The sequence below is a fragment of the Lactuca virosa genome, chromosome 8, assembly GCF_052849685.1.
Source record: "Lactuca virosa cultivar CGN04683 chromosome 8, Lactuca_virosa_CGN04683_v6, whole genome shotgun sequence".
NCBI classification, from domain to species: domain Eukaryota; kingdom Viridiplantae; phylum Streptophyta; class Magnoliopsida; order Asterales; family Asteraceae; genus Lactuca; species Lactuca virosa.
Genome location: NC_136433.1, coordinates 91,319,484 through 91,329,841, shown reverse-complemented (window position 1 = coordinate 91,329,841; position 10,358 = coordinate 91,319,484). Strand labels below are relative to the sequence as shown.

Genomic DNA, 10,358 nt, shown 5'->3' with positions numbered 1-10,358 from the left:
TATTTCGCGATACTTTGTCAAGCCTCTAATTAGGATTCTTAAGCTTATGCACTTATCTGGATAGTGTATGTGTTTAAACCCTTTCAAGACGTGATAAACATATCTCTTAAAAATTTTTACAATCCTTTTCCATTCCTCACAGTTCGAAATATGAAAAGGGATGTCGTAATCATATTGTGAATTTGAGAATGCAGTAATACAAACAATATCCATATTGATCTTTATCAGATCCTTAAAATCTATCAGCGAAAGTATGTTCTCATAATCATTTTCATGAATTAGAGTGAAACCTTTGCCACCTAGATTTGATGGTGCATACGTTCCCATCCATGTGAATCTATCATTTCCAACCTATAGTCCTAAGACAAGGTTTAGGACAAACCAAAAACCACCTGTTACGGATAGCGTTAGAGTAAGACTAATACACATCCAACTTGTATGCAAAGAATGCAATGTCTCTCCATTTTAAGAATAAAAGATATTATCATCTTAGAGTTACTCGTGATGAAATCCATGAAGTAATCTCTTTGAGTGTGGGTTTCTCAAATACTTAAATCTCTATTAAGTACTCATGAATGTTAGTTGTAATCTCCATGATACGTCTAATACCTATAGACAATCTACTAACACTTCATGATAATATTATCTCAATACTTACTTCCAAGAATATGATCAATTGTGGAGGTTTAAGTAAATTAATACTCGAAAAGTGGGGATCTAAATATGAAAAAACGAAACACATTAATAAATTAATTTTAAATGGTAACACTTCTGAAAATAAATAATTCTCCATTATTTAATCACCAAAACAATTAAAAAATTTATTCATTGTTATACATGTTTCAACTAATCAACTAAATAAAAAACTCAATATTATCTCTCATGCCTATGCTCCTAACATGCACACTATGTCTTTCCTATGTCAGCCCCTTTGTAAAAGGATCAACCAGGTTTTCCTCGGATGATACTCACTTTACAATAAGATCTTCATCCTCAACTCTGTCTCGAATGTAATGAAACTTCCTCTTTATATGCCTTGATCTTTTGCGATCCCTAGGTTCTTTAGTCAGAGTGACTGCGCATTCCTTATTACATAATATCTCTACGGGATCTTTATTGCTTGGAATGGCTCAAAGATCACCAATGAAGTTCTTGATATAGGTAGCGTCCTTAGACACCTTACTAGCAACAATATATCCAAACCCGCATGTAGAGTTTAGCACCGTTTCCTATTTGGAGCTTATCCATGTCACCGCACTACCATTTAACACGGATACCCATCCAGACTGTGACTTGGATTTGTCTCTATCTATTTGGAAAATCGCATTACTATATCCCTTCACAACTAACTCTTTTTCACCCCCATACACAAGCAACATATCTTTTGTATTTCTTAAATACTTAAGAATGTTCTTGACATTTGTCCAACGACCTAGTCTAGGGTTTTATCAGATATCGACTCATCATGCTTAAAGAATATGAGACATTAGGACAAGTACATGCTATAGCGTACATGAGTGATCCTATAGCCGAAACATGTGGGACTCGACTCATTCTATCCTATTCATCACTAGAACCTTGATATTGAGACTTACTCAATTTAACGCTATGATGCATAGGAACATTTCCTTTCTTTGAATTTTCCATATTGAATTTTTTCAATACTTTAACCATATATGTACTTTGACTAAGTCCTATTACATGCCTAGATCTATCTCTATAGATTCTTATACCAAGTATGTACGTCGCTTCTCCCAAATCCTTCATAGCGAAACATTTCCCGAGCCCAGGTTTTACACTTTGCAACTCAGGGACAACGTTTCCTATAAGTAGTATGTCATCTACATACAAAACTAGGAAGACAACAACCCTCCCACTAGCTTTGACGTATACGCAGGACTCATCTAGACATATATAAAAACCATAATCTTTGACTTTTTCATGGAAGCATGGATTCCTGATTTGTAATGCTTGTTTAAGTTCAAAGATGGACCTTTCAATCTTGCACACTCTATTTGGATACTTGGCATGTTCATAACCTTCAGGTTGTGCCATATACATATCCTCTGAAAGTTTCCTGTTAAGGAAAGCGGTTTTAACATTCATTTTCCATACCTCATAATCATAAAGGACGACTATGGAAAGTAGTATCCTAATAGACTATATCTTAGCTACTGGCAAGGTTGTATATAACGTAAGACGAGACTTGGCGGAAATGTCAAGCCTCAAGTTTTTACGAGCCTTGGCGAGCCACATCGTTTGTAAGGCGTGACTTAAGGTGGTAATTTTGTATATAATTGATAATTTTATATGTATTTTCAACTATTTTTCATTTTTATATACATATACGACTTAAGGCAGCAAGTTGTCAAAGCTTGACGGCAAGTACAACACTCGGAGCCATGGCACGCCATAGCGAAGCCATGACGAGCCTTTTAGAACCTTGGCTACTGGTGATAACGTTTCCTCATAATCAATTCTTTGAGTTTGAGTGAAACCTTTTGCCACCAAACTAGCCTTGAATGTATGCACACTCCCATCTATGTCGGTCTTCTTCTTAAAGATCCATTTACAACCTACTGTCTTAAGACCATGTGTTGGATCAACTCAATTCTAAAGGTTACAAGTCTAAAATGTAGCTGAACAGATCACTACTCCAATTGTTGACTCTATCGGTCACGTATACAATAAACAGTGACCTAAACTCAAACTACTACTCAAAATACCCAAAATACCCCTAAGTCAAACTTGGTCAAACCCCTGGTCAAAGGTCAAAAGTCAAAAGTCAAAAAGTCAGCATAGACTGTGTACGACCTGCGTACTCAGTCACTACGCTTAACGTAGTGCACCCTTGGCCAAGTTACGATGCATTAACCAGGTACGCGCAATGTACCACTAGGTACGCTCATCGTACTCAGCTGGTTCTCTTTTTCTCTATTAAGTGCTTATTTCATTAAGATCTCACATCTAAAGCTCAAATCTAGTCCCAACAAACATTTGAAGTCATAAAGTTTCCAACTTTATGACTTTCCATGACTAGAAGGAGTCTAAAAACCAAAACCCTAACTTAATACACAACCAAAGCATTATAATTGTTACATGGAGGGAAGAAAAGCACCAAGATCACATTTTTGATTCCTAATACTCAAAAACATCTAAAAGGACAAATCTTATGATTTAGAGTAATCCATACTCATGAACACCAAGATTATGGGACTAAATTGCATAAAGACTTAAGAACTATCAAGATCCAAGGAAAACATTCATCTAGATCCAAGCTTTATACCTTCAAGGGATGCTTGAGGGTGAGACACTTTTGTATCTAGGTTGCCTTGAGCTTCCAAGATGATCTACCACCATCTTCCCCATTCACAAGTAGAAGAATACACTCTTATCAATCTCAAAATCACACACAAGGAACTAGGGTTTGCAAGGGACGTTTTTGGGAGATAGAGGGTGATGAAGGAAAGGGTTTTGAGGAGATAAGGATGCTTAAATACTGCTCAAACCCTAAAAATTAGGGTTTGCTCACCTGACACGTACGCCCAGCGTACCGATGAGTACGCCCATCGTACTCACTTAAGTGTGCGTCCCACTTTAAAGAGCTACGCCAAGCGTACGCCCCAAGTAAGCTTAGCGTAAGGACCTCTTTTGCAACATATTTTATCTTTTGGGTCAAAAAGGAAATTACCTAATATCTGGGTGTTACAAACTTAACGTATTTTGGTTAAGTAACGAAAGTTTGGGATTTTATATTGATTAAATAAAGTTTTTAAAAGTTTAAATTTATTGTAATTTTTGGGACGTTACAAGTTGGAGCTTGGGTGCGTTCTCATTACGACTCATGTGCGACTTGATATGAGTTCCTCAATACATGACCTTGATGTATTAAATCTTGCTTAGTTCGTATGTGTGTTATTAGGGTATGTATGATTAGTACTAGATTGTATGGTTTGTCTGGTTGTTTATGATATGTTGGGATGAAGGCCATAAGGCTAAGTATGTTGATAGAAGGCAGATGTACCAAGTCATGGGACCGAAAGTGGTGGCACTGAGTCCGTGGACCGAAGGTAGTAATACCGAGTCCTTATGGTATGGTTATGTATTGATGTGTTCTTGAACTTGCATACATTGTATGAATGTGTTTGCTTATATGTAAAGTATGTTTAGATTATTACTTGTTGGTATGATAGATGTACCTGGATTATAGGAGTAAGATATTTTACCTCGATTTTATATTGTGTTGGAATTCACTAAACTTCATGCTTACCATTTCCCTTTTAAACAACTATTTCAGGAGTTGTAGGTACAAGTAACGGAAAAGACAAGGTTTGACTGTACATGTGACACAATTGGAAGATGTTGATCCTTGTCTTGAAAACTAATTATTGTTTTTATTTTCGATTTTAATTTTTGGTTTGCGAAATTAAATGAAAATTGTCAGACAATTTATTTATGTTTGAACTTAACGTATTTTGGGTAAGTAACGAAAATTAAGGATTTTATACTGAATAAATAAAGTTTTTAAAAGTTTAAATTTCTTGTAATTTTTAGGATGTTACAACGGAGCTTCGACACTTGCTTCTTTTCCTTAAAGTTATCCTTCTGAAACCTCCAGAGCTTTGCTAACACGATTACAGAACAAGAAATTGAATCACGAGGGACCGAGATCTAAGATTCTTGAAAGTGAAAAGGTACAAGGAAGAAGTGAGGGGTGACCCTCTATTTATAGGACTGGAATTACACTGGATGCGCGACATCCATAGATGGTCACACCGCGCCCCTGCAGCAGACCTGCTCCTTCGACATTAATGCAGGCAAGTGGCATTTAATCTAGGTAGTTGGGTGGTTGGCGGCATTATGAGCGGCCAATTGCCTTTTAATTTGTCAGTATTCTGTTATTTTCTCAATAACTTCAAAAAATCATAACTTTATCATATGGTCTTCGATTTCGACGTTCTTTATATCAACGGGTTTATAATTCCTTCTACTACAACTTTCATGATTAACAAATTGGTTGAAACGTAATAGATTTTTACTGAATATTTTGAAGGACTAAAGCTTATTCTTTAATAATCTTAAAGTGAAAACATGATGTTACAACCCATCAATGTTATATCTTTTAATAACACAATATTATATAGGGCATTACAAGTAGCCTAACAAGGTTATACAAACAATCAGCTGAATACATGAGGGTTGTACATACTAAATACATACACTAACGTTATCTCCATCAATTAGCAAAGACTTAAAAACATTTTATAGGCCTATATAATTCGTGTAGAGAGTGCCAGAATGAATTTTAATTTAATTTTAAATGTTTTGTCCAATATATAAGTTATACATATGTTCAATTACTAAAATCCAAATGTAATTATCTGAATAACAGAAATGCTTTCAAAATTGATAGTATATTTGGTTGATTATGATCCATAGTGGTCCTCCAAATAACCTTCCAATTAACCTCAAGAAGAGGTTAGAGGTTTGGTACTTCAAATAAGGTGGCCCGAATTCATTTTGTACAATAGCACATTCACATGGATCGTTGATATATCCGTAAGTCACATAAAAAGATCGACGAGTTTACATAAAGAGATCACCTACACAATGATTGCTGCCATTAATGTCACCGTGGTTAAGGTGTATAGTCCAATAGTGACAACAAACTTCGCTACACCACATACAACTTTTCAAACGAGAATAACCGAGATTAATGATCTTAATTGCTAATTAGCCACACCTAAGTGCTATTCAAAAGATGAACAATCTAACTGATTTTGATGCTTGTAAAATCTTAAGCCCATTTCGCCATTACAGACATCCCTCCAGCTCCAAGAAACACTGCAACATACGACTTAATTTGGAGCTTAATGCTCCCTTGTAGCTTCGGACCCATAAAATCAGACGCAAGAAGATCCACCAAAGCCATGTAGATGAGGAGACCAGCTGAGGAAGCATTGAGCAGCCCCACAACGATTAATGAGCTTGGGCTATTCTCTTTGTATGTATTCGACAACCCGATCCCCAATGCAATCCCAAAAGGAGTCGTCATTGAGAAGAAAAATACCATTACGAGTTTCTTCATCGTTTTATATTCGGCCTAGTAAAACGTGGATTATCATAAATATATAGTTATGAAAGTTTATAATAGTAACAGGGTTGAAAGATTTATGGACCTGAAGGATGCAACCACCAAGGCCCATGCCTTCAAACAGCTGGTGGAAACAAAGGGCTGCAACCAATGGTTTGATGGTGCAAATGTCATTCGAAGCTCCAACACCTAACCCGATTATTATCGAGTGGACCACTATTCCAAGCTCGAGTACCTATATCCATGAATTTAAAAATAGAAATATTCTAAATTTGGTATAGAGAACAAATCATAAAATATAGTAGCGTATTTTTCTTAAGAACGTATTTTATTTGCTACTATATATAGTAGTAAAATTTGGAAAATGTATACTACTTTTTACCTATGAGTAATTTACTTACAAGTTTTTAAATTTGTTGTTATTTAACGTGTAGAAATAACATGTTATTGAAAAGGTGTAAAATGTAGATGTAACATGAAACTTGTAAGTATTTTGCAATTAGTTTCATGTTATATATTACAATATCTGTAAAAGAAATGTAATTAGTAGGCTGTTGTTTTATAACTAAAAATAAATACGTTAACATTATGAGTAAAAAAAATATGTTGCCCATTTTGAAGGATTGATCATAATGAAAGTAGAGTATATAGTTATTCTTTGGAGTTCCCACTTATTAACTTAGGAATATGATCATGGAAGGCACCAGTTGTTGGAAATGTTCTATCTACTAAGTAGTTCAATTATAAAAAACAGAAAGGATAACACTCTACTCTCAACTATGTAATTAGGTTAATTTACAACCACACAACAGTAGAAAAAAAAAATTCATTAATATATATTTCTTTAATTTAAAAAAAAAAAAGAACAACAAAAACTTCAAATAGAAAAAAGCAATGAAAGGGGAATTAACGATGGCAAGATTCGAATGTGCATGAGAAATAAGACTAACCATGGCAACAACGCGATACCGTAGCAGTTGTGTTCCGATTGAGCCCCTTTGACCATGCTGGTGGTGTCCATGGAAATGTCCACCGCCACTCTCCACCACCGGCATCTCATGGTCTCCGGCAACCACCACCTTATCAGCTTCGGCCGAGACTGAGTTATTCGTCTTAGTATACATACTGGTAGCCATGGAATCCACCATGAGTGTGAAAATCGCAGACAACATAGCAACAAACCCCGTGAACGGGAACTTGTGCCATGGGTTCTCAGCCAAGCAACTGGACCTCAACATGCCGAAAGAATCCGGCAAGACGTGCATGAATCCGGTGGCCAGAATGATGCCGGAAGCGAAAGCTTTGATGATGATGAAAAGGCTTCGGTCAGGGCTGAGGGCGGGAACAGAGCGGGTGACAAGAGGGAGAGAGACTCCGATGATGCTGGTGATGAGGATTGAAGCAATGCCAATGAGTTTTAATGGCAGAGCTTTGGTTTTATTGTTGCAGGAGTTGTTGGTTTCTTCCTTGCACTGAGCTAGGGTTCCGGTGGAGAAGAAAGATGTGAGGAAGAATATGATAGAGACTAGTTTTAGAATGTTCGTGTTGCAGGCTTCCATGGCTACTTTCTTAATGTGCTTGGGTCTCTTTGAGGTTTCAATATCATATATAGAAACTGGAATAGTACTTCATTATTGTTACAATATTATTATAAATATTTGTTTAGGGCAGATCCAACCCAAACCGGCAAAACAGCAATATGAGATTAAGCTCCAACCGCGCACGGCATCCAACACACCAAAATGGTGTCTCACTCTTTATCACCGGCAAAATGGTGATAAAGCAATTCCAGTGGGATATTTTTTTTACCCACCAAAATCCAAATCTTTGTGTATATTCCTTAGAAAAATCATATATTTTTTCGTTTTTATGTTTGAAACTTAAACTTGTATTTTTTTCTTAGGAAAACCATAATTTAACAAATTTATTGTTATATCATTAATAGAGCTGGTTATCGACAAGTATATTGAATTTATTCCATAAAAGACTTACAATTTGTCTTTTTTTTTTCCGTACTTTTATACCTGATTTTTATTCTCAAAATAACTTCAACTTTAACATATTTTATATCCATGGATTCTTATTCATGTTTATTAGTCTACATATATTAACTTATTTTGTTGCGGCCCTTATTCCTTTGTATATTCGGCCCATATGTTGTACGTGTGTATATATATCTCTTGTATATTAATAGAATGACAATGATTTATTCCCACTCATGTGGTATCAGAACGGTTTTAAAATAAAAATCCTTGATTTCTCTCTTCTTCCCGCTCCATTCTCTCCATTCTCTATTTGTTCCTTTTGTAGCCAACCCTAGTTCATCCGTCTTCTTCCCCTTTCCACCATGGTTATTGGTAAAGACACCACTGGAAATCCTTTCAGCATTGCCAACATCCACATATACGTACCACATACTCTGGGCTTTGAAGAACTCAATTACAATGCAAGACACTATTTGTTTTAAGCTTGTTGTATTAGCTTCGATGTTCACCACCATCTCGCAGAAACAACCCCCTCTCAGCCCTCCACAGAATGGAAGAAACTTGATTCCTTTTTCAAGCTTTGGTTGTACGATACAATCAAAACATACCTACTCTAAATGGTTCTGAAGAAAGGTGCCTCTACACACAAAATTTGGCTTAGTCTCGAAAACCTCTTTCGAGACAACAAGGATGCTTGTGGTATTCAACTAGATCAAGAACTCCGTTCCATTGAAATCGGTGACATGACGATCACCAAATACTTTAAGAAGATCAAATTCATCTTTGTTATCCTTGCTAACATCGAGCAACCGGTTTCGTAAAAGAACTTGGTGACTTATATGCTCAACGGCCTTGGGGATAAGTTCGATCAAGCTTCAAGCCCGATCCATGCTTTTACTTGAAGAAAACCTCCTTGCTCGCTTTCGCACCATTCATGGAACTCATCAAAATAATGCTTCTGACCCGAAAAACCCTCTATATCGAACCCAGAGATCAGCCTTGTAATGCCAACTCCTTACGAAATGATAGCCATAACAATTCTCAGTGTGGCAGCAATGACCAAAATGAACGTCGTAGTGGCGACGATGACCGAAATGACCGTCGTGGAGGTAGCCATTTTGAATTGTCGTGGAAGTGGGGGAGAGACGTCAGTAATTTGTTCCCATACATCCTCCAAATCCTCCTGATTCATGGTATCCATGGGGTATATCTCCACCTTGGCCTACTACTTTTATGCCTTGGATCCAATCGGCCTATCAGGGGTGGCTTACAACAACACAACAACAGTGTGCCTCAAGCCACCACGTCCTCCAGGAAATTGGACTCCCAACAGGAACACCGAGCATTCTCGCCAACAACAATCTGCCCAGCAACTTGCTGCCTTCCATGCTACTTGGTCCAATTCAGAAACCACTAATAAACCTACCTCGATTCTTAAAGCATTTCAAACCATGAACCTCCAATTCCCAATAAACTTCGGTTGGTTTATGGATACATGTGCAACAAACTATCTCTTGGCAGGTACGAGCAATCTAAAAACCATCGGTTGGTTTATGAACCTGCAATTCCTATTTTTTTTATTTTATAAAGTTGTGAACTCTCCTTTTGATTTAATACACTCAGATGTTTGGACATCACTACTTCATAGCCTTAGTGGTCTCAAGTATTATGTTTTATTTTTAGATCACTACTCTCATTTTCTATGGGTATACCCTCTTTGGAGAAAATGTGACACCATCTCAAAAGTTATACATTTTCAATCATTTATTTGTAACCAATTTAACCATGACATCCGTGCTTTCCAATGTGACCATGGGGGAGAATTTTATAATGATGCACTTCACAACATCTTTGACAAAAATGATATACATATCTATTTCTCTTGCCCAAAGACATCTCAACAAAATGGAAAATCTGAATGCATAATTCGCACCATAAACAACCACGTTCGATCTCTTCTTTTTCAATCCCATCTTCCACCTATATATTGGGTCGAAGCTCTCCACATAGCAACTCACATTCTAAACCGTATACCCTCCAAAACCATTAACAACGATACCCCATAATCTAAACTCTACCAAAAACAATAAACCTATGATCATTTACGCATGTTTGGATGTTTATGTTACCCATATCTCCACCCTTCACACAAACTTGTTCCAAGATCCACTCTGTGTGTTTTCCTTGGATATCTCGACAACCACTATGGTTTCTGATATTTGGATCTCCACCACAAAAAGATAATCATATATCGGCACGTCACATTCGATGAGAATGTA

The 10,358-nt window shown here is 36.7% G+C and overlaps 1 protein-coding gene across 1 annotated transcript; it reads right to left on the bottom strand.

The window, feature by feature from the left end:
* Positions 1 to 5,675: 5,675 nt before the first annotated feature.
* Positions 5,676 to 7,753, bottom strand: LOC145132595 (putative zinc transporter 10). The gene is made up of 3 exons (XM_079067439.1): positions 7,045 to 7,753; positions 6,180 to 6,329; positions 5,676 to 6,103 (listed from the first exon to the last, which is right to left on the bottom strand). Exons 1-3 carry the CDS (start codon positions 7,651 to 7,653, stop codon positions 5,798 to 5,800), a joined length of 1,065 nt encoding a protein of 354 aa, XP_078923565.1. The 5' UTR covers positions 7,654 to 7,753; the 3' UTR covers positions 5,676 to 5,797.
* Between the last annotated feature and the right edge of the window lie 2,605 nt (positions 7,754 to 10,358).

Excerpts from the sequence above, each read along its gene's own strand:
- LOC145132595 (XM_079067439.1), bottom strand. The coding sequence starts at position 7,653 with ATGGAAGCCTGCAACACGAACATTCTAAAACTAGTCTCTATCATATTC. Across the intron at positions 6,330-7,044 it reads GGTATCGCGTTGTTGCCATG|GTACTCGAGCTTGGAATAGT; the intron begins GTTAGTCTTATT and ends TCATGGATATAG. Across the intron at positions 6,104-6,179 it reads TTGGTGGTTGCATCCTTCAG|GCCGAATATAAAACGATGAA; the intron begins GTCCATAAATCT and ends ACGTTTTACTAG.